This window comes from Lepidochelys kempii, chromosome 6, assembly GCF_965140285.1.
Source record: "Lepidochelys kempii isolate rLepKem1 chromosome 6, rLepKem1.hap1, whole genome shotgun sequence".
NCBI classification, from domain to species: Eukaryota; Metazoa; Chordata; order Testudines; family Cheloniidae; genus Lepidochelys; species Lepidochelys kempii.
In genome coordinates this window covers 112,096,254-112,117,074 of record NC_136385.1, presented here as the reverse complement: position 1 = coordinate 112,117,074, position 20,821 = coordinate 112,096,254, and the positions used below count along the sequence as shown (strand labels likewise).

General features: G+C 40.9%; 1 protein-coding gene across 1 annotated transcript in view; it reads right to left on the bottom strand.

Moving 5' to 3' along the window:
• Nucleotides 1–7,550: 7,550 nt before the first annotated feature.
• LOC140913377 (cytoplasmic dynein 1 heavy chain 1) overlaps nt 7,551–20,821 on the bottom strand; it is a 100,879-nt gene continuing 87,608 nt past the window's right edge. The window contains exons 66-78 of the mRNA XM_073349669.2: nt 20,117–20,228; nt 19,591–19,651; nt 19,389–19,512; nt 18,738–18,851; nt 18,198–18,368; nt 17,732–17,949; nt 17,437–17,540; nt 16,772–16,983; nt 15,711–15,864; nt 14,374–14,516; nt 9,138–9,306; nt 8,431–8,558; nt 7,551–7,898 (exon numbers count right to left, since the gene is read on the bottom strand). Coding sequence (XP_073205770.2) covers nt 7,770–7,898; nt 8,431–8,558; nt 9,138–9,306; nt 14,374–14,516; nt 15,711–15,864; nt 16,772–16,983; nt 17,437–17,540; nt 17,732–17,949; nt 18,198–18,368; nt 18,738–18,851; nt 19,389–19,512; nt 19,591–19,651; nt 20,117–20,228 — 1,839 coding nt within the window. The 3' untranslated portion in view covers nt 7,551–7,769. The remainder of the gene's footprint in view (nt 7,899–8,430; nt 8,559–9,137; nt 9,307–14,373; nt 14,517–15,710; nt 15,865–16,771; nt 16,984–17,436; nt 17,541–17,731; nt 17,950–18,197; nt 18,369–18,737; nt 18,852–19,388; nt 19,513–19,590; nt 19,652–20,116; nt 20,229–20,821) is intronic.

Here is a 20,821-nt window from a genome sequence, read left to right as displayed (position 1 = left end):
TGTAGATTTCCTGCAGATAATTCTTGCATTATATGCTTTCAATGCATATTCTGTCATCAATAGAGTGCAGGAGAGAGTGGATTTGACTTTCCTACTTGCTGCAAGAGTTGCCCCAAATGTCTGTCATTCAGCAAAGAACGTTTCCATCTACTACCATGTTGGGTACAACAAAGAAAACAGTAAACCCTGTGTTGTGATGGTGTGAATATTTATCTGTGGGTATACAACTCCAGAATCTAACTGTAAAGGTCCACCAGGTAAATATTGCCCACTCTGTTGTCTAGGGATGTAGTAGGTGTCTTGCTGCAGTCTGTCACCTCTTCCCCATGCTCTGTGGAGGGTTGCTGAGAGGAGAGACTGGGAGGAAGCAGAAGTGAGTTCTACCAGGAATCTGACCAGAGGTAGATGACTTCTCTCTTTGAGAGCAGAAGATACAAAAGCTCCTCTTCTATGCAGCCATCTGTGACCGCTTCCATTGAGAACCACAGAAGCCCACGGTTTGGGCCATGGATGATGATAGGGATGGCTGAGGCAGACATGGTTGCCCACTTAAGAGGATTTGCACACCTTTATTGGAACAGAAAGTGTATTTCCTCTTTGATATTCCTATGTTTCCCCACCTTTTTTTTTTTTTTCCAGTACCTCCTCAGAGGCCCCAAATCAAAACAAGACTTGTTGGTGCCAAAATCCAGCTAAAAGTCACAAACAGACTTTGATAGGAATTTTCTGAGGTAAAATTTTTCAGAATAGGGTTTGAAAGGTCTGAACTCCTCTCCAGGCCTAAATAGGTTGGACTTTAGAAGAGACTTCTCTGAAAACATCCGCTCAATGTGCAGCGGCAGTCAAAAAGGCAAAGAGACTATTGGGAATCATTAAGAAAGGGATAGATAAGACAGAAAATATGATATTGCCTCTATATAAATCCATGGTACGCCCACATCTTCAATACTGCATGCAACTGTGGTCGCTCCATCTCAAAAACAAAATATATATATTGGACTTTGGAAAAAGTTCAGAGAAGGGCAACAAAAATGATTAGGGGTATGGAAGGGCTGCTGTGTGAGGAGATTAATGACTGGGAGTTTTCAGCTTGGAAAAGAGATGACTAATGGGGGAATATGTTAGAGGTCTATAAAATCATGACTGGGGTGGAGAAAGTAAATAAGGAAGTGTTGTTTACTCCTTCTTATAACACAAGAACTAGGGGCTACCAAATGAAATTAATAGGACAGCAGGCTTAAAACAAACAAAAGGAAGCATATTTTCACACAACGCACAGTCAACCTATGGAACGCCTTGCCAGAGGATGTTGTGAAGGCAAAGACTATAACAGGGTTCAAAAAAGAACTAGATAAATTCATGGAGGATAGGTCCATCAATGGCTATTAGCCAGGATGGGAAGGGATGGTGTCTCTAGTCTGTTTGCCAGAAGCTGGGAATGGGCGACAGGGGATGGATCACTTGATGATTACCTGTTCTGTTCATTCCTTCTGTGGCACCTGGCATTGGCCACTGTCGGAAGACAGGATACTGGGCTAGATGGACCTTTGGTCTAACCCGTATGGCCATTCTTATGTTCTTCTCATGACTTTCTGTGGTGGGTTTCTTCCATAGAGACTAACAGATACTAATGCTTTGCAGACGAAGGCTTGTCTGTTTGAGCTGCTGAGAAAGAAGAGTAATAGTGACAGCTCCTCAGTGGAGTCTAGTCTGCAGTAGTGACTGACAGAATTAGACCAAGGAGAGACTGAAGATTGTCTAGGGTGTATGGGCTTGCCTGTGAAATACAATTGCTGTTGACAGTATTAGTTTTTAAAATGACAGAGCACTATAAACACCACTGTAGAAAAATCAGTTTTACAAACAGACTTTCCTCAGGAACATACCTAATGGTTTCCTTGGATCTGCACAAGTTCATATTATGCACACAGGAGATAGAGATGCAACTTGCTTATCACTGAAATGATTTAGGACTTGATTTAACTGATCTGACTTCAACAAAAATATCAACTCCTAGGTGGCAGCAGTATTTAATGTTATGGAGCAGCTCACAAGGGAGATAAAAGGAAAGAGAATGTATAGTTTCTAGCTTCTCTTAGGTAAGTTTCAGGGCTATAAAATACATTTCTCCACTTCATTCCCTCAAATATATTCTGTACAATAAAAAAATACAGTACAAACACCCACAGTTAAAGTGGCTTAGATAAAAGGTTGTTTTGTTTTTTTAAATGGTACTTTACTTTCTTGTGTCTGATTAGACTCTCGCAGAAATTTTTAGAGCACTTAAACTGAATTCCAAGAGATGTCCAATGCTAGTTAAAACAAGAAAAACATCTCTGCTCTCTACATAAAAACGTCCAGAAAGAACTTGTGGCAACCATGTATGAGACCATTTGTAAATACATATGTCTGATGGGAATACTTCTTTAAACAGGGCCTGCCTAGCACACTTACTGAAGGAGTCTTCAAGAAAGCAAGGGACACGCTACTTCAGGTAGGTTTATACACTTCTGCCATTTCATTATGTAGCAGCCTTGTTTAAATTTCCTTAAAAATAAACAGTTGTTCAGGTTGTGGAGTGGGTGGATGTGTTGATTCTAAATGATGCTGTTGCTTATGTTTTTCCAGTGTGATCTCTTAGTATTGCAGCAATGAAAGGTTGTGGGGAAACTGGATGGTTACCAAACTTTTTTTTTTCCAGAGAAATGTCAAGAACGGTACAGTGGATAACCTAGTGATCTGCTTTATTTAGACTTATTTGTTTTAGTTTTTAGATCCATATGATGGTGATTCAGAAGATGCATCAACCCACTCAGACTGTAGTTTGAATTCTCTTAATGATGTAAACTATAACCGAGTTACACCTTTGGTGCACAATTTGCCAGAGATGGTGGAAGACCTTTACTCTTCTGAAAACACAGAGTCCCTACATATGTCTTCAAACTGGGTCTCCCCAAAAACAGAAATCTGTGATGTCTATATGCAGCCAGTAAATGACCTTAAAATACAGATGGAAGTTATCACTAAAGAGAAAAGTGATGTTCCAATAAGACTTGCCAGGCCATGTGAACGGCCCAGAACCTCTGGAGTACTTGCCTCTGCAATGTGGCTGACATCTGACTGTTCCTTACTTATGAGTGTTGAGCCTTCAAAATATGCCGGAGTCCTAGAAAGCCCAGTCACCACTACTCTGCAACAACCCATGTTAGCAAAGTCTGATGGTGAAAATACAATGTGTGACCAATCAATAATCAAGAGAAAACTAGGGCTTCCATTTCTAGAGGGTGTTGGTGAAAAGCTAAGAAGAAAGAAATTGCGTTCAACCTAATCTAAGGTACATATAGGCTAATTTATGATCTGGAATTCCGTCTGTTTAAATGTATATTATAGTAAATGAGAGAGAAGACTTCAAAATGTCAACTAGGACTAGCAGTACCCTACAGAACATTAATGCTTATGTAGGGGAATTGGAGCTAATATAGAGCTGTACCAGTCATTGTGATCAAACGTGATCCCTTTCAGCATACAGTACTCTGCCTTCAGTCCTGTTCTTCCCCAGCAACCCAACTCCTGTACCTGTGGCCAAGTAATTATCCATTTCTTTAAGCAATAAGCGACAATGGATTCTATGCCTTAGCATTGTATACAATGCCTATCCTACTGCTGCAGGGGTCAGGCCTTCTCATGACATGGTGGTTGGAGAAATGCATAGCATCACAAATAACTAAACTGTAGGGTTGTTAATTCTGTAAATGCAGAATAAGTAGCACTCATCATATTGTTTCACCTTCACAGTGAGTGCGCCATCTTCAGTGAGGCCTGTTCCTGCTTCCTGCAGCTGCTTTGTTCCCATCGTGAATGGTCACTTGCAGGTTCAGCCTTGGATAACTGCCAAAATAAATCAAATCACACAAACCAGAAGTTTGGGGGAGCAGATAATCCTCATCAACTTTCATTTTGCAGGGTCAAACTGACTTTCCCTTTTATTTGGTGTTGATAATGAACTCTAACAGAGCCTGTTTCTTTAACCTTCTCTCCAGTACTGTGCATGCCAACGTGGGTTTATAATGTAAATACCCAACAGTTGAAGTTCTTCTACAATGAAGGGTTTTTATTTTTCCTTTTAGGAGAATGATTTTTCTTTCTCAAACCTGCTGTTAAATAGTGATCAGGGCCAGGAGAATAAATAACCATTTTAATTCGCGTGGTTACCTCTTTTTGTCTTCCCTTCCATATGGTATGGGGTAGATTCTGGGGGGAGTAATCTAGAGAAGGAGAAAGGGCTCCATGGAGCCCCGTTGCTCAGCACTAGTAAAACTGTCTGCTACTGAACAAATGTAGATGTGTGGGATTTACCTAGTAGCAGGAAGAGTGAGAGAAGGGTATTTTGTTGCAGCACCACCCAGAGCTACAGGGATGTTTGTTTAAACTTCTTTTCAAATCTACTATCCCAGTATATAACCTGTTTTTTAGTACAATTGAAATAAACTACTTTAAACCAAGCCTGAACTTTATTGCTCTTCCTTATTAACTGTATGTTCTCAAGGTGGAGATGGGGGGGGGGGAAGTGTGGCAAGTGAAACATGTAAAATAAACCTACATCAAGTGTTCTATTAAACATCATCAGTTAGAACCTTTGTGTCTAGGTCCCTCTGTATCCTATTCCTACCCTCCAGCCTATCTACCACTCCTCCCAGTGTCATCTGCAAACTTGCTGAGGGTGCAACCTACGCTATCCTCCAGATCGTGAAACTGTCACTAGGATTAGTGCCTCCCACTACATCTATGGAGTATCTCCATAGCAGCATAAGCCTTGTTCTTTAGTCAGTGCTACATAAATTTTTTTCTAAATTCCTCAATATTTTTCAGTTCTTCTGTAAAAACTTTTTGGACACTTTTTTTGTTTTGTTTTTTGCTCTCTAGATTTAATCTCAGACAAATTAGAGGTGGAAAAAGACCTTCTATGTCTAGCTCGCTGGGATTTATTTCTACAACTGCTAGTAAGCTGAAAGTTGCTACTGGAGACAGTGAACAAACACTCTTGAAATCTGGACCTCAAGGTCCACCTCTTCAACCTACCAAAGGCCAAAGCTGGGGCACAATGTCTGAAAACCCCCAAAGTGTGTGGTGAACACTATTTAAGCTTAAAATGCTGGAGGATTCCTCTACCTCTACCAAATCCTAGCCCCATGTTAAACAGAAAAAATTCAGTGCCCCCATCTAGCCATGTAGAATAGAAATGGGCTCAGGAGACCAGTAGCTCTGTTCATGACCCCTCAAGGCTGGCATTAAACATCTTTCAGCTTTTTACTGCTGATTATTAAGTGCATGTAACATAGATAACAGTGAATGAAAAGAGTTATAGTCCTCACTTTTAGGGTCATTTGACACATGCAAGTCCAGATGTGTCAATCAGGGAAGGGAAGTAACCCAGTCTCCTTCCATCTCCTTCCATAATTGTGTCAAAGGGCTTACCTTTGATTTACTTCAACAACTGCATGAGACGATATATTTCAGGGTGAAGCTTTTCCTCACAGTTTAAATTATTTTCCATTTCACTGCCTGTAGCACCACCCTAAATAAATATTCGTGGATAACCTTTAATATATTGTCAAGTGGTCTGAAACTCATAAGTTATCTATACAAGGCCTACATTTAACTGACAGCAAGGATCAGTTTAAGTATACTACAGCATCTTTAACATGTAGTTTAGGGGTCTATATCATGGCAGGTGTGAATGCACAACTCAGCTATTTTAGTGGAAGCTGAGAGACTACTGACAGAACCTAGCTCTAAAAGCCTTTTTTCATGGGAGCTCTAGAATCTCTAAAGCAGTGCTCATCAACTGAATTGTAAAAGGGGTTTCAGCACAATTCCCCTGTAATTTTTTCTAAGTCTGGCACTCTGGAGAAAGTTGCACTTTCTTCATTCCTCCCTCAAGGCAGCAGGGCTCAGGGTCCTCACATAAGAATCTTAGTGAGGCTCCACCAAAAGCGGATACTACCCACCCTCCCAATGAAAGACACCCTGCACTCCAACAATTAGGCTGCTGGTCAATGACAGGCTACTTGTACTGTTGCCAGAGTTGGCACACAGGTCACAAGCCATGTGGTGCCATCAGTCTAAGAGGTACCATTTCCCAATACAGTGCAGGTTGTGCTTTTATCCCCCAAGTATACTCCTGCATATGTACCTCTGTGTAAGCATGGCTCATTGAGTTCTTACAGCGACATGATTAGCCCATCCAAGACCTGTGTTTCCCTGTGTACAGGAGTTCAGAGATCTCAAATGCCAAATGGGAATACAGAACAGTAAAGCTCTTTAATTACTAATGCAAATTTTGTTATGCATATGATATTCAAATTACCTGAAGACTACAGGAAGTTTAGACGGATACTCCATGTGGCAACATTCTGCAGTCCAAATACCAGTCTCATTTGATGAGGCTTTTAGAAGGCTTAGGGGCCTTCTCGTAAGCTTTAGGGCACAAGGAAGTCATGTACTTCCCTGGAAGGAATGTTAGAGGCAACATCCATGTTCAGAACTCACATCCCACAAAAAGCTCCTCAGAGGCAGAGAATGGCAGATTCTGTGCATGAGGAACAGCGATCAAGTGAGACAGTATTCAGAAATTGCAGGTTGTTTTGCTGCCCTAGAAATTTCTGAAGATAAAGGAGCCAAACAAGTAAAAATCTAGTAAAGATGTATTTTGAGAGCAGCAGAGTTTTAAATGTTAGCAACTACTGTGTAACCAAAAGCTATTTGGTTGGGTGGGTCAGATTTTTGGGTCTGCCAGCTTTAAAGTGTCCCTTTAAGGAATGAACAGAATAAAACCACTATCTTTAGCATATGCTATCAGAAGAGAGACACCTCAAGGTATTTGCCATAAGAAGTTTGGTAGGGCTATTAGTTTATGTCAATGATGCCGCTCTCAGAGGTGGAAATAATACCCATTCAAAAAAAATCCCAAGTGGATCTAAATTCAAGTGTCTGCAGACATGTTGATATTAATGCAAAGTTACTTCCTCACACATGTCCACTGTGCTGGTTATTGTATCACTGGAAGTGATGAAACTGTTCTGAAAGTTAGCATTCTGTGTACAGGGTAGTTCTCACTTAAGTATGCAGGTGGTTCATATCTATACCATGTAGATTAAGCAATGTGTGCAGTTCATCACGCCTGTGTAATAGTAATATTGGCATAACCTCTCCCTTGCGTTCCTTTTTAAAACCAGTGTTTGCTCAATTTCAACTTGTTCCACTGAATTCATTTGGGCTTTTCTTGTTTCTGGTTACAGGTGATTTATACAGGAGATCTGCAAGTTAAGTACCACAAATGGTAAAACTGGTTTCTTAGTAAGTTAGCATCATTCATTATTGAAGACCTGGGTAATGCTTCACCATCATTCTCCATTCCTTGAACATTTAAAAGTATTAATGGAAGTAATTCTCTAGAGCAAGTCATGGCAAGAACAATGCTTTTAGAAATGAAATAAAGAACCACAAATCATGCTACAGAATTTATTGAATGTAGTAGGAGCCATCAAACATTACCATATGTAACTAGAGCCATCTAAAAACCACATCCAATTCTCCCTCAAAACCATCAGTATCACCAGAAACCCTGGCAAGAAGCCCAGCCTCTAGCAAGTCAACTTTACACCAATCCATCTGACAACTTAACCATGCCCTGGAGGTTAAAACTAACACTGTGGACTAGATTAAAGACACTGAATTTTACTATTTATCAGTTAGAAAATGTTATTTTGTTACTCTGTGCAGAGGACTGCAACACCACGTTCATAGAAACTGCGAGGATCTTCCTTGGTGGCTATTTCAAAGTCAACAGTGAAGATCAGATCAGCACGGGTGAAGTTCAGATAAACTGGTAATGTAACCTGGAAAAGAAGTTAGGCATTTATTAAAATGTGGATAAGACAGATGAATGCAAGATAAAAGTCAAAGGGAAGACAGCAAAGGTCCCCACCACTGGAAATTATGAAGAGGCATTCCATATTGAACTTTGCCCATCCTTCCCCAACCAAGATCAACTGTACTCCTAAGAAAGAACTCCCAGCCTGCCAGGCTAAAGTGTACTTTTTATAATACATTTCTAAGGTGTTGTTCAGACTTCTCAGGACCCAATGCTTCATGAGTTTACATTTCTTGGTACCCCCCAGCTAGCCACAAAGAAAGGGTGGTAGCAATACTGGATCTGTTTGTCAGACTCCTAGGAATTGTAACCCCCAGGTTGAAAACTCATATTGGAAAGGAACATCTGTGGTACCGCAAAATGTAAGACTAATGAAATGGAAGCAGGTATTTCCCCATTTTTATTCCATGGCACCAGAGAAAGTAGAATTTAAAGCTGATGAGCCACTACTGAAAGAAATCACAGAATAACAAAACTTATGTCTCCACATTACTTACCACATTAGCCTTTTTATCTGCATTTGTCTGCTTGATCCAGCGAAGCTGTGTTATGGGCAATATAGTTGATATAGCATTTGAAAGGGACAGTTTATTGTTACTGCATGTAGCTCCCTGAAGCTTCAAACCTATGAGTTAAGAAGTATGAAAATGTGAGGTCTTTCCTGAAAGTGAAGTGTATGCACATTTAAAGGAAGTTTCCTTTTCCACTCCATTTTCAAGTCCAGAGGTAGATTCACCCATCTAAAATGTGGTAATTGATATTTAGACCTACTGTTAAAATGGGAGACCTCATTTATAAATGAAAAAATACCCCAGAAAAGGTAACAGTGAAGGCTACTAGAGGAATAAAAAAGCCACCAGAGCGCTACCTCTAACATATTGACTGTTAGTTATTTGCATTTATCCATATTGCACTACTCCTGACAATGTTCATTCATAAGGATTCTCAACCCCTATGCACTAGCATAGCAAAGTTTTCCATTAACGTGTTTTTAAATAATGCAGAATCCCCCATAGAAATTGACTTCCAATGCTACTTCTCGTGCAACTGCAATCAAACTTTCACTGTGCTTGTTAACTCCCCTCGGTGTTATGTATCTGATATGGTCTGTACCAGCATTTTTACAGAAGATAAATACTCAGTGTTAAGGGCTAATAGCACCTATTTCCTTCCCTTCCACCTTGTAAAAAGCACATCAGCTAACCTGTGACTCCAAAACTGCAAGCATCCAGGACTGCATTCTGAGTAGCTGTAACATTGACTTCTAGACAAAGTTCTTCCAGGGACCAGCTGTTTGCTTGAGCCACATATTGTCTTGTAGCAGTAATATAAGCCTCAGGTACGAACAAGCCACCCAGGCACACATGGATGTTCTATTAAAAGAATTGTATGTTTTAGAAATTTCTATAGTAGCTACTGCAATGGCACTTAGCTGCATTCAATATCTATTTAAACAAAAAGTTGCACTAAAATATGGACCATCTTGCAAACTATGTATGGCATGTTTCCTCAGATGAAGATTTACCCTCAAAGGGATAGTTTCCTACTAACATACACATGTAGAAACAATTTTATGAATCCTAAAGTCTGTTTTATAGGAAAAAATTAGCAGTTTCAGAAGAGTTCAATATTTGTACGTAATTCTATTGCATATATATAAGTAGAATTAGAAATACAAATTTCCTAATGTGTCAACATTTCCCACAATGCTGTGCTATAAGGTATTGTCTTCTTTGAGTACATGCAGCGTATTCCATGCATGTGCCCAGCGCACCAAAGCCAGAGAACTTTGCCTAGCAGTACCTATAGAGGCTGTGCTCATGCCTTGGGACACCTCCTCTGGGTATTTAAAGACAGCACCTCCCTGACCCTTCTCAGTTCCCTCTCACTGCCCATGGCTTGAATCGGAGCTCTGAGTGTTGTTCTCACCTCATGTTTTAGTATCAGTTTTCTGAGCATTATTTCTTCTAGATCAGCGGTTCTCAAACTATGGGTCGGAACCCCAAAGTGGGTAGTGACCCCCTTTGAATGGGGTCGCCAGTGCTGGCTTAGACTTGCTTAAACTTAGAACAAGCCCTACTGCCCAGGGCTGAAGCCAAAGCCCAAGGGCTTCAGCCCTGGGCAGCAGGGCTCAGGTTACAGGCCCCCTGCCTGGGGCTGAAGCCTGGGGCTGAATTTGCCCTTGCCCAGGGCAATGGGGCTTAGGCTTCGGTCCCCCCTTTTGGAGTTGAGAAGTAATTTTTGTTGTCAGAGGGGGGTCACGGTGCAATGAAATTTGAGAACCCCTGTTCTAGATAACAGTAGCTTAGATTTTGTTTAGTGTCAATATAGTGTTTGAATAGCAGGCTGCCTCGTGTGATGCCCTCACCAGGGTTCAAGCATCATCTGTCACGTGAGGAGCATCCTCACACAAAGTATTTGTGGTGTCTCAGTGAGGGACACTTTATGGACTAGTGCTCCATTTGTAAGGTTTTGGGGTTGTTTTGTTAAAAAAAGGATTCAGGAGGCGAGAGACTTATGGCGGAAGCAGCACTTTCTGGAGCAGGCCTTGAGGCCCACTTCAGCACTGAGGCCCTTGTCTGATTGGTGGTCACCTTCGTAACTAGCAAGTAACTGTGCTCCATGTTCGGACTCTGGTGTTTCACTCAAGAGGAAGAGGAGTTACTCTCCATAACACTAATTGGGACCACTTCAGGGCTCAGGGAGACTCTTCCTCATCTTTTAAGAGGAGTGCTAACTGGCATCGTACTCCTGGCATGCAGAATGGAGCAGGTCCATCTAACTCAGGGGTTCTCAAACTGGGGGTCATGACCCCTCAAGGGGACACAAGGTTATTACTGGGTTGGGGGTGTGTGTGTCGTAAGCTGTCAGTGTCACTGCAAGCCCCGCTTCGCCTCCAGCATTTATAATAGTGTTAAATATAAAAAAATGTGTTTTTAACTTATAAGGTGGGGGGGGTCACACTCATAGGCTTGCTGTGTGAAAGGGGTCACCAGTACAAAATTTGAGAACCACTGGTTGAACTGCTCCCTGGTACCATACTGAGACCAGCAAGAGCCTGTATCATTGACTCTGATTCTGGCCATGGGGTGTTCATTGAGTCCAGTACCAATGATGTCAGGACTGGAGCAGATTGTCTCCGTGCTGGTAGCATGCCAGGCAGCATCAGACCTGCTTTGCCTCTCAGTCCCTGACTCTCCACTAGTTCAGGAATTTTTCTGGGGCCGTAGCTTTTAATGCTTTGTTCTCAGTGGTGCCCATGGCACCTTCTAGCTGGGTTGCAGAACTGTTGGGTTTATTGGCAGTGCAGCTTGCACTGCCCATGTCCCAGACTGTGGAATTGAGGCAGATGCCAGGCCTGGCCCCAAAAGCTCCCCGTCAATGCTTGTGCGCCGTTTAGTACAGTCATTGCCCTAACAATAGATTCTGTTGTTGACTTCAGTACCGTCCTTGACCTCAGTGCTGGCACCTCTTGTAGTACCGGGTAGGACTGTGTCTCGCTCAATACCACCAATGCCCAATTCCCCATTCCTCTTTAGTACTGATGCCGCCCCCGTGTTGGGACGCTATCAGTACACCATGTTCCCTTTGCTCTATCTTCCACTCCCTGGGTTTTTAGCAATTGCATGATTGTGGTGACAGCATATCTCAGGAAGAGGGGATTTCATATCTTCCTGCATCTAGATGATTGGTACAGAGAGGCAAGTCCAGAGAAGAAGTCCTCATGTTCAGTTCACACTACGCTTACTCGATAGTCTAGGTCTCATCTTAACCAATGGGAAGTCAACATTAATTCCAGTACTGAGTTCACTGTGGCCCTGCTAGACTGAGTTTGAGAGCATTTCTGCCGACTGACTGATTTTGCATTATTCACCACCTGTGTCTGGAACTGCAGTCTCAACCCTCAACCACAGCCCAAGTATGCCTGAGATTGCTAAGCCATGTGGCTACATACACACAGAAAGTCCAATACGTCAGGTTACACCTTTGTCCTCTTCAAATGTGTTTGACATTGATCTATCATCTGATCCATCATCTGTTGGACAAACTGGTCTGACTTCCTCTGCCTGTCCGGACTCCTTATGGTGGACAACTGTTCAGGGAACGTGTGCCAGGGTGTTCCCTTCACCCAGTCCCCATCAAGCAGGACTACTGTCACTGATGCACATCCTTAAGAATATCAACATGATGTATTATGTGAACAGACGGGGGTGCATACTCCAATGTGCTGTGTCAGAAGGTGATCAGACTCTGCCAGTTTTGCATCAACAAAAACAATCACTGTGGCCTGTCATTTACCTAGGATCCAGAATCATCTGGCAGATCCCCTCAGTAGAAAATTTCTCCTTGAATTACAAGTGGTCTAAAAAGCCCTGTGTCCTGCGGCACCTCTTTGCAGTTTGAGAATTCTGATCTGTTCAAGACAGACAAGAAATGCTATCTATTTTGCTCTTGAGGGTGTGGGTCTCAGTCGAGGCCTCCAGTTGATGCTTTTCACCTGATTCTGGGAATCAGCACTCCTGTATGCCCTTTCCTCCAATTCCAATCATCCTGGAGGTCATTCTCAAGCTGAAACTGGATCGTGCCAAGCTCATTCTCATTGCTCCAATGTGGCAGAAACAATATCAATTCTCTGACCTCAGGTTATTGTCCTCAGGTTATTGGTTTGGCCTTCCATATCTCTTTCTCTTCACCCTGACCTCTTTCTTTCTTCCTTTTTGTCAGAAAGCTCCTTTCCTTGTGGCAACATCATCTGCTAGGAGCACGTGTGAATTGCAAGCTCTGATGGCGGAGCATCCTGACACACAATTTTCCAAAAACAAAGTAACCCTTCAGTCACACCATAAATTTTTATCTAAAGTGGTTTCTCAGTTTTACTTGAAACAAATTATATATCTACCAGTGAAAGTGGCAAAGAGTCCTGTGGCACCTTATAGACTAACAGACATACATGACATGCACCTGAAGAAGTGGGTATTCACCCACGAAAGCTTATGCTCCTATACGTCTGTTAGTCTATAAGGTGCCACAGGACTCTTTGCCGCTTTCACAGACCCAGACTAACACGGCTACCCCTCCGATACATATCTACCCGTGTTCTTCCCTGAGCCGAATTCAACCTCAGATGAACAGCATCTTCACACGTTGGATGTCAGGTGATGTTTAGCCTTTTACAGATAGAACTAAATGCTTCCTTTCTTCATCTCATCTGTTTCATATGTGAACCAAATGAAGGGGCAAGCGGTCTCTTCACAGATGATCTCAAGGTGGATAACTTTCTATATCATGACAGCATATGAAGCAGCTCAGATTGGGCCTCCACAAAGGGCCCAGGCAATGATGATGGCATTTCCAAGTGATGCTCCTATATTAGGAATTTGCAGAGCTGCCACTGGAGCCTGTGTACATATGTTTAAAACCAATATGCCACTAATGCTAAATCCAGATCAGATGAAACCTTTGAGAAGGTAATCCTGCACTCCTTGTTTAAACATATTCCAAGCCCCACCTCCTGCAAATACTGCTTGAGAGTCACCTACATGAAATTCATGGCTGTGACTACTTGAAGAAGGAATTACAGTTCAGTTAAGTAACTGTTTCCGTTTTTCTAGATGTGATGCAGATGTGTATTCCACAACTCACCCTCTGCATCGGAGTCTGTACTCTTGATATTTGGAGCAAAGGAAATGAGGGAGGTTGGGGGTGCACCAACCTTATACAGCCACAGTAGAAGCTAGGGTCACAGGGCATGAGTGCTGCCCCTACATGTACAGCTAGTCAAAATTATTTGCTTTGGTGCTCGGGACCCACACGCACCTACATGGAATACATGGCTGCATCACATTTTGAAGAACAACAGTTACAGAACAGTAAGTAAGACTACGTCTACACTACCACGGTAAGGCGACCTACACTACACAACTCCAGCTATGTGAATAATGTAGCTGAGTGGACATACTTTAGGTCGAGTTACCACAGGGTCTACACCAGGGCAGCGGGGGTTGATGTCAGAAAGTCTCCTGTCAACTTACCTTACTCTTCTTGTAGAGTACAGGGGGTTGACTAGAGAGCACTCTATTGTTGATTTGGCAGGTCTTCACTAGACCCGCTAAATTGACCGCTGGTGGATTGATCCCGGCAGTAGTGTAGACATAGCCTAGCTGTTTTTTCCCATTGCAGCAACTATTCTGTGTGCATGATCTGTAGCTAGGTTTGGAAAATGGCAATTTTTAAACACAGGAAGTCATTCAGGTACACCATAATATACAAGCACGTTTGAAGCGGTGTCCAGGTAAGATTTCTGATAAGCTCCTTAGCTAAAGTGTTTCAATGCTTTTTACACTAACAGATATAAGCAGTTACAGACTCATGTAACCCTGATTTCTCAGAATTCAGAAAAGCCTTTAATGAGAAAAGGCAATACAACGCAAGATAGATACCTTTAGTTCTTTTGCTCCACCAGAAGCAGCTGCCTGGGAAATATTCTGTAGTTGTTTAATGCGTTCACTGAAGTCAGACACCCACTGAATAACAGTCATGCCAGCAGGTACAGTGTAATGAGACCAGCTATGAGGCACAATACCTAGAGAAGACATATCCAAGGTAAGAGCTCTGTATGGGTATGAGTTGGATTACACACTATTTCCAAATGCAATTTTACCCTTTCAGTGGCAGCCACTTCGCTATTACTGTGTTTTACAACAGATTTTTTTATACCACCAACCACAATGGGGTTCTAACCTAACTGGGACCAGAGAGTACAAGTGTAACACAAACTGAAAGACAAACAGAATTTCATGACATTATAGAAAGCTACCTAGTTTTCTAAAATGTGTTCTTCAGATGAATATTTAAACAGAAATTACTGTCTGAAGTACAATTTACTAACAAATCCTGGAAGACATTCATTAGTAAGTTCAACTGCATATACACATCAGGTCTCAAAATACATCACAGCTAATTTTACAATTAAGCCTTTTGCAACATGGAAGACACCAATTTTAAGGAGTTACTGCAAAGGGTACCACCACCTTTATCCTTGGGTCACACGGCAAAGAATATTTTATTAATTCAGTGTACAATAGTTCTGCTTAAATCGGTATCTCAACCACCAGCATATTCCACTGTATTGGTACAAAATGTCCCCTTTTCATCATACTGCCAAATGTATGAGCAGAGAAAATCAAGCCAGGGTAACTTTTGGAGTTCCTCTGATAATTTTGTTACAAGTGAGTGCTTAAAACTTAAGGTTTAGATGGAAACTGATTTACGGTCAATTAACACCAGGCTCCAACTGTTTGTTTCAAACTCAGCAAAATCTTATTTTTTGATACCAGTCTCAGTTTTAGTGCTGCCAACTCTCAATTCTTTTCCAAGTCACACAATATAGATGTCCTACTTAAATCTCCAGCTCCTGGACAGTAACATGAAAGTTTCATCTTTCATTTAAATAGTTTCTAGCTCCCACAGTTGCAGAACAAGGTTAAAAACCACAATCCAAGTGAACCCCAAAGGCAAAAAACCTAGATTGACTTGAAAAAAAATAAATCAAATTTTTAAGCCAATCTTATGCTATTTGAATGGTTAGGTTGGCAATACTGCAGTTCATATATGTCACAGGACCAACCTCACCATTTTGACTTCAGAATTTTGTATTAGGCAAGAATAGTGTTTTTTCTTTCCCCTGGTCAGTGCTGGAAATGAGAAGACATCAGCTGATGTAACAGGATTACTGGGAAAGCATTCTAAAAAGAGAAGCTTGTTTGAAGTAATATACCTTTCACCAATTCGTTTATAAGTGTACGCAAGTAGTTGGTCTGTTTCTTCTTGCCTTCACAAACCTGAAGCACATCGGCAAGATCCTGATGGACATTCTGAAGTAATTTGTCTCCCATTTTCACCTCTCTCTCAAAGAATCGGAACAACGGATCCTTATTTAAGCAAGAAAAAAACATGATGAGCATCTTCTGGTGGGAAAACTAACTTAGCCCTGCAACACTGAAGGGCACTAGTTGGCTGCCCAAATCCCACATACATTAACATCAGCTGTTAAGGTCTCACCGTAATGTGTTTTTTACAATGCAGTCACTTCCTCCACCCACCCCAAAGATGCAGCTGCCCCACAGATAGTAGTTTAAGGGAAGCGAAGCAAATACTTCATTCCCTACTGACACCAACTGCAGGTGGGAACAACAGTGTGCAAGCTGCCTGCTGCAGTTTGGTCTGATTACTACAAATTCCTGTTCCTTTCTTTATCTACATCCAGAGCTCAAGTCCATAATATGGTCTAAATAGAGAAGTTTAATATATAATCCACGTCTAAATCATTCAACAACCTAGAAACTGAGACTCTCCCTAAACTCTCTTGCTTGTAAAACAACCTGTCTCATACTAGCCCTCACAGCTTTATGGCTCCCTTTCATTATTAGTCTCCACTCCCAATTAGCAGAAGCCTCATTATTAGCTACCACCCATCTTTCCAGTGAGGACCGACCAGTGATACTACCTTTGAGCCAACATACACTTCTCAGTTCACTTGAGTGATCAGACATGTGATGTGTCTGATGCTGCACTTACAGCACCCCTGGCTCAGGAAGCAAGAGACTAGAAGTAAACTCTTCTAAATGATACCTTCCCAACCAAATGGAAGTGTTACTCTGTCATAATTTCTTTAACTGAATTACAGCAAAGAAAAGGAAACAATGTCTTGTTTCAAAGTCTGCTATACTACTTGGATCTAGAAAGACCTTTTTCAGGCTGCAATCTGAGTAGGATACCTCAGCCACATTTGCATAACCCCTACTCTTTTACAGACCAAAATATGTATATGGCAATCACCTTAATATTTTCCACTGTTCGTTTAAGAGGATTTAGAGTTTGTGGGATAAGATGGAACCAGTTGGAGGCTGTGGTGTGCAGTGTTTTCATCCAGGATGGACGACCATCTGAAGTTGAATCTGTTCTTGCCTTCTTCTCAGTTTCTGTATAAGCTAGATCATCCTCATCCTCTAGCATCTGCATTTTCAGCATTTTACTGATCATATCAATACCTGAACCAAAGAATAAAGGAAGCAAAGCCAAAAAAAAAAAAAAGTAAAGAAAAGTGTTGGGATATCAGTACAAGGAAAGTTTGAAAGAGGCATTAGTGGATTACATTTAACACTTCTGTGATTGCCACTTATTTAAAAATAATTCTTAAGTATATTATTAAACAAGAGTAACCTTCCTTAGGACTAGAACTAAAAGTCAGAGTCTCACTTGTGTAGTATCTTCCTGTCTACTGATGAAATTCTAAGCAAGTTACTTTAAACCTTAAGAATTCATAGACATTTATTCATTATTTTGTGGAGGCTGATATTGTTAATACATATTGAGATACACTAAATAGTAAAGTTACAAGTATCTCAAAAAGGTACTTGTGTCTCATCTATTTTGAGCATTAAAAAAAAAAAGAGTGAAGTTTACATAACCTGTAAGCACACAAAGTCAAATACAAGTTTTACCCTGTGTGGTGAGAAGAACTTTTTCTGCATTGTTTGGTAAACCAAGCCAGGATGGGGTTTGTGTGTCTGGCAGCAACTCAACCCATTGGACAAATTCTTCACATCTGCAAGTGAAAGTTGTGGCAGTAAATTGAACTAAGTTAATTATCCATAATCTCACGCATTTTAATAGGTGACCAGGAATACATTGCCTGGCTAAATACCAATGCAAAAAATACAACTTAGAGTCCAGCTTCTCAGAAGGAAAGCAGGCTACTAGGGTGAGACCAACTGAAATTTGAGGTTGAAAAAATACCTGATTCCATCTGGCATTTGAATATCCTTACGTCCATCAACCTTGCAAGCCAGTTTGAATTCACTATCAAAGCTCAAAGTGGTAAACAAACGCTCCAGGAAAGTGTTTAGCAAACGCTGATCAAATTCATTATCAATGCGACCTCCATAAATGGACTGTGCCATCAATGTCTTTAGAGCAGACCATGGGATCTTGTCAGGTGAAATGTTTTGGCGGCCCTGACAGTAAAGAGAATTTAATTAGAATGTGAAGATTCCCCCAAAAATAGGGAAATCGAGTTTGGACAGTTTGTTTGATTTTGGCTTTCATTAAATAGTTTGAAATTTTGTTTTGGATATTGCTTGCTTTCAGCTAATCTCATCAGTGTTTCAGATTAATTTGCCCTTCATTGAACAGTAACCACAAGTAATCCAAATGTTACTCTGTATTTAAAAAAAGATTATGAAAGCGCAAAAAATTCAATTACCTTTGCTGTATCATCCAGCCAGGTATCTATTGTGTCACAGGCAGATCTCAGATCAGATTCACCAAATTCATATTTCTTGGACCAGCCCAGGGGAGCATATCGCAAACGTTCTTGAATGATGGCATGGAACCAGGCAAGGAGGAAATATAAACGAGCACGTTCGTTTGGAGACTAGCATGGGGAAAAGAAAATGCATTATTTCTCCACAATAAAACCAAAGTGATCAGAATTTATTAAAAAAGAAACCTGGTTTGCTATAGTGCTGGTGAATGTCAAATGTTTAGTAAACACAGCATCTCCAAGTTTTAATGTATCAGATCACAAAAAGCTTAAAATATTGCTTCCTTACATGACATGCATGTTTTAGTCAGGGTAAAGTGAAAGCCTCTGAAAAGCTGGTTGCTTTACAGTAATATCAGAAGGCATAACATTAGTTTAATGTATGATAGACCAACTGAAAGCTATGAAGTTAAAAAGAAACTTTAATAAACAGTTTTCAGTTTCTGAGTTCCCATAACTATACAGAAACCATCGCCTCACCTTGCATATTCTAGAAACAGGAATACTACTGAATGTCCTCAGCATGTTCACCTTTACACCAGGAGGAGGTTCAAACACAAAGATCCGACCAGCACGTAGCAAATTCACCGGCACCTAGGACAGAAGAGCATCAACACAAGTTACACCCTGAGGAATGCTCTCTTCTATGAAGAATGTGATATTTGGAACAAGTTTGTTAACCTACACTAAGTTTTTTATTGTAACAGAGTATCCTCAGTCTTGCAATAAAATGCTGAAACTACCAGGACTATGGACTTACAACAAGAGAATCATATACTTTAACATGAATTATGTACTAAGGGCCAATTACTTTCTAATAAGAAATAGGAAAGGATGGGAAGATGTAGGCAGACTTTTCTTCCTGCGTAAGCAGGGAGACAGGATATTTACAAAACATTTGACATTACTAGGAATAGTGTGAGCAATACCCTAGACAGCACCAGGCAGGATTTTGGGGACATTTGTTCCTGCTTCTGCAGATGCATTCCAAAATGCACCCTTTCCCCTGTCAAACTAAGGCCATCATGGGGAATGCTGCCCTGGTTGGTAGGATTCTTGTAACAGTGGACACTGGAACAGCACTACACACCACTTGCTGTGCCAGTCGAAGCCAAACCTGGTTTCAGTTACCTTGGGATTTATCTCCATTGTAAGGAAAAGTCGGAAGCAAGCATGAGGTTGTAAAGAATGCAGCTTCTTCTCTAGCTGCATCAACCAACCAGGAGCCAGATGGACATTCTTTAGCATCACCCACCTACAAGAATATATTAACAGAACAGTAACTAACCTGTTATTCACAGTTCTACTACATAAAAAGAAGGAGAGAACATACCTGCCAGATTTCACTGCTGTGTTTATTGCCTTATCTGCTTGATTAAATCCTTCAGCAGAGCCTACAAGCAAAAGTTTATGGTTAGCTCTAGAAACTTAATTGGCTTAAATTATGTTTATATGAGGTGGTAAGAAATAAGACAAACATGATAACTGCCTGGAACAATTTGCTTTTTTTAAATTAGTAAATGTTAATTTCACCATGTACACACACAAAGATGAAAAAATATTTGAATCAATAATAAACATTTACAGACAGGCAAACAATAAAAATGCTGCTTGAAGACAGATTTAAGGATATTTACTTTGTATATTTTGACAAGTGATGTTGACAATTTGTGTTTATGATGATAAAGCTTTAAATTTTGAATCCCAATGTCTGTCATTAAATAAAGTGTCTCCCCCATGATTTCCCTCCACTGAAAGTTTTAAACCGTTAAGTGTTCTTAAAAAACAATCAGTATCTGTCAAAAATTATAAAAAATGAAAATCAAGTTCTGCCAAACCTAACAATAATGTATTCTTACCTATAGCAATAGAGATAATCTGTGTGTTTTGTTCAGCTGCAAGATCTTCAACATGGCCACTGGCATCATAGCCAGGTACAGAACACATCAGTACAGGAGTATTAGGTTTCACCTACAATCCAAGACGTTTAAACAAAACATTCACAATTATCATAAGAGTAAGCCATATTGATAATTATGCATCTCCCCCAGATCTGCATGGGGAAAATAAATTCCCTTCATCCTTTATGCTACTGTAATAAACTGTTCAGCATAGCTTGTAAGTTGCGTTATATTGCAATACCAGTGAGTTGCATCATACATGCGTTTAACTTATGCAAATTCAACTATACACACTCAGCAAAAAAAAAAAGAAAAATAACAAGATACCTGTAAATAGTGTGGGCGATTCCGCCCACCATTCCACTCAATGAGCGTATGCCCCAGAGTGAGCATGAGATGGGAGACGTGAATCTGCTGGTCCCTCAGTTGGTCTCAGTTCCAGCGTGCCTCTCATAAGGTGAGCATCTCGCCGCGCTGAGAGTGATTTTAGTGTTTAAAGATACTGTACCTATTTTTCATACAACGTGACCCCTTAACGCAAACCAACTACTTCATCTGGTGCTCAACTGAAGAAACAGCGATCTGTTCCAACGCTGGAGGAAAAACTGGCTGTGTTGCACTTATTGAGAGATGATATGTTGGTCTCCAACGTGGCGCGTAAAT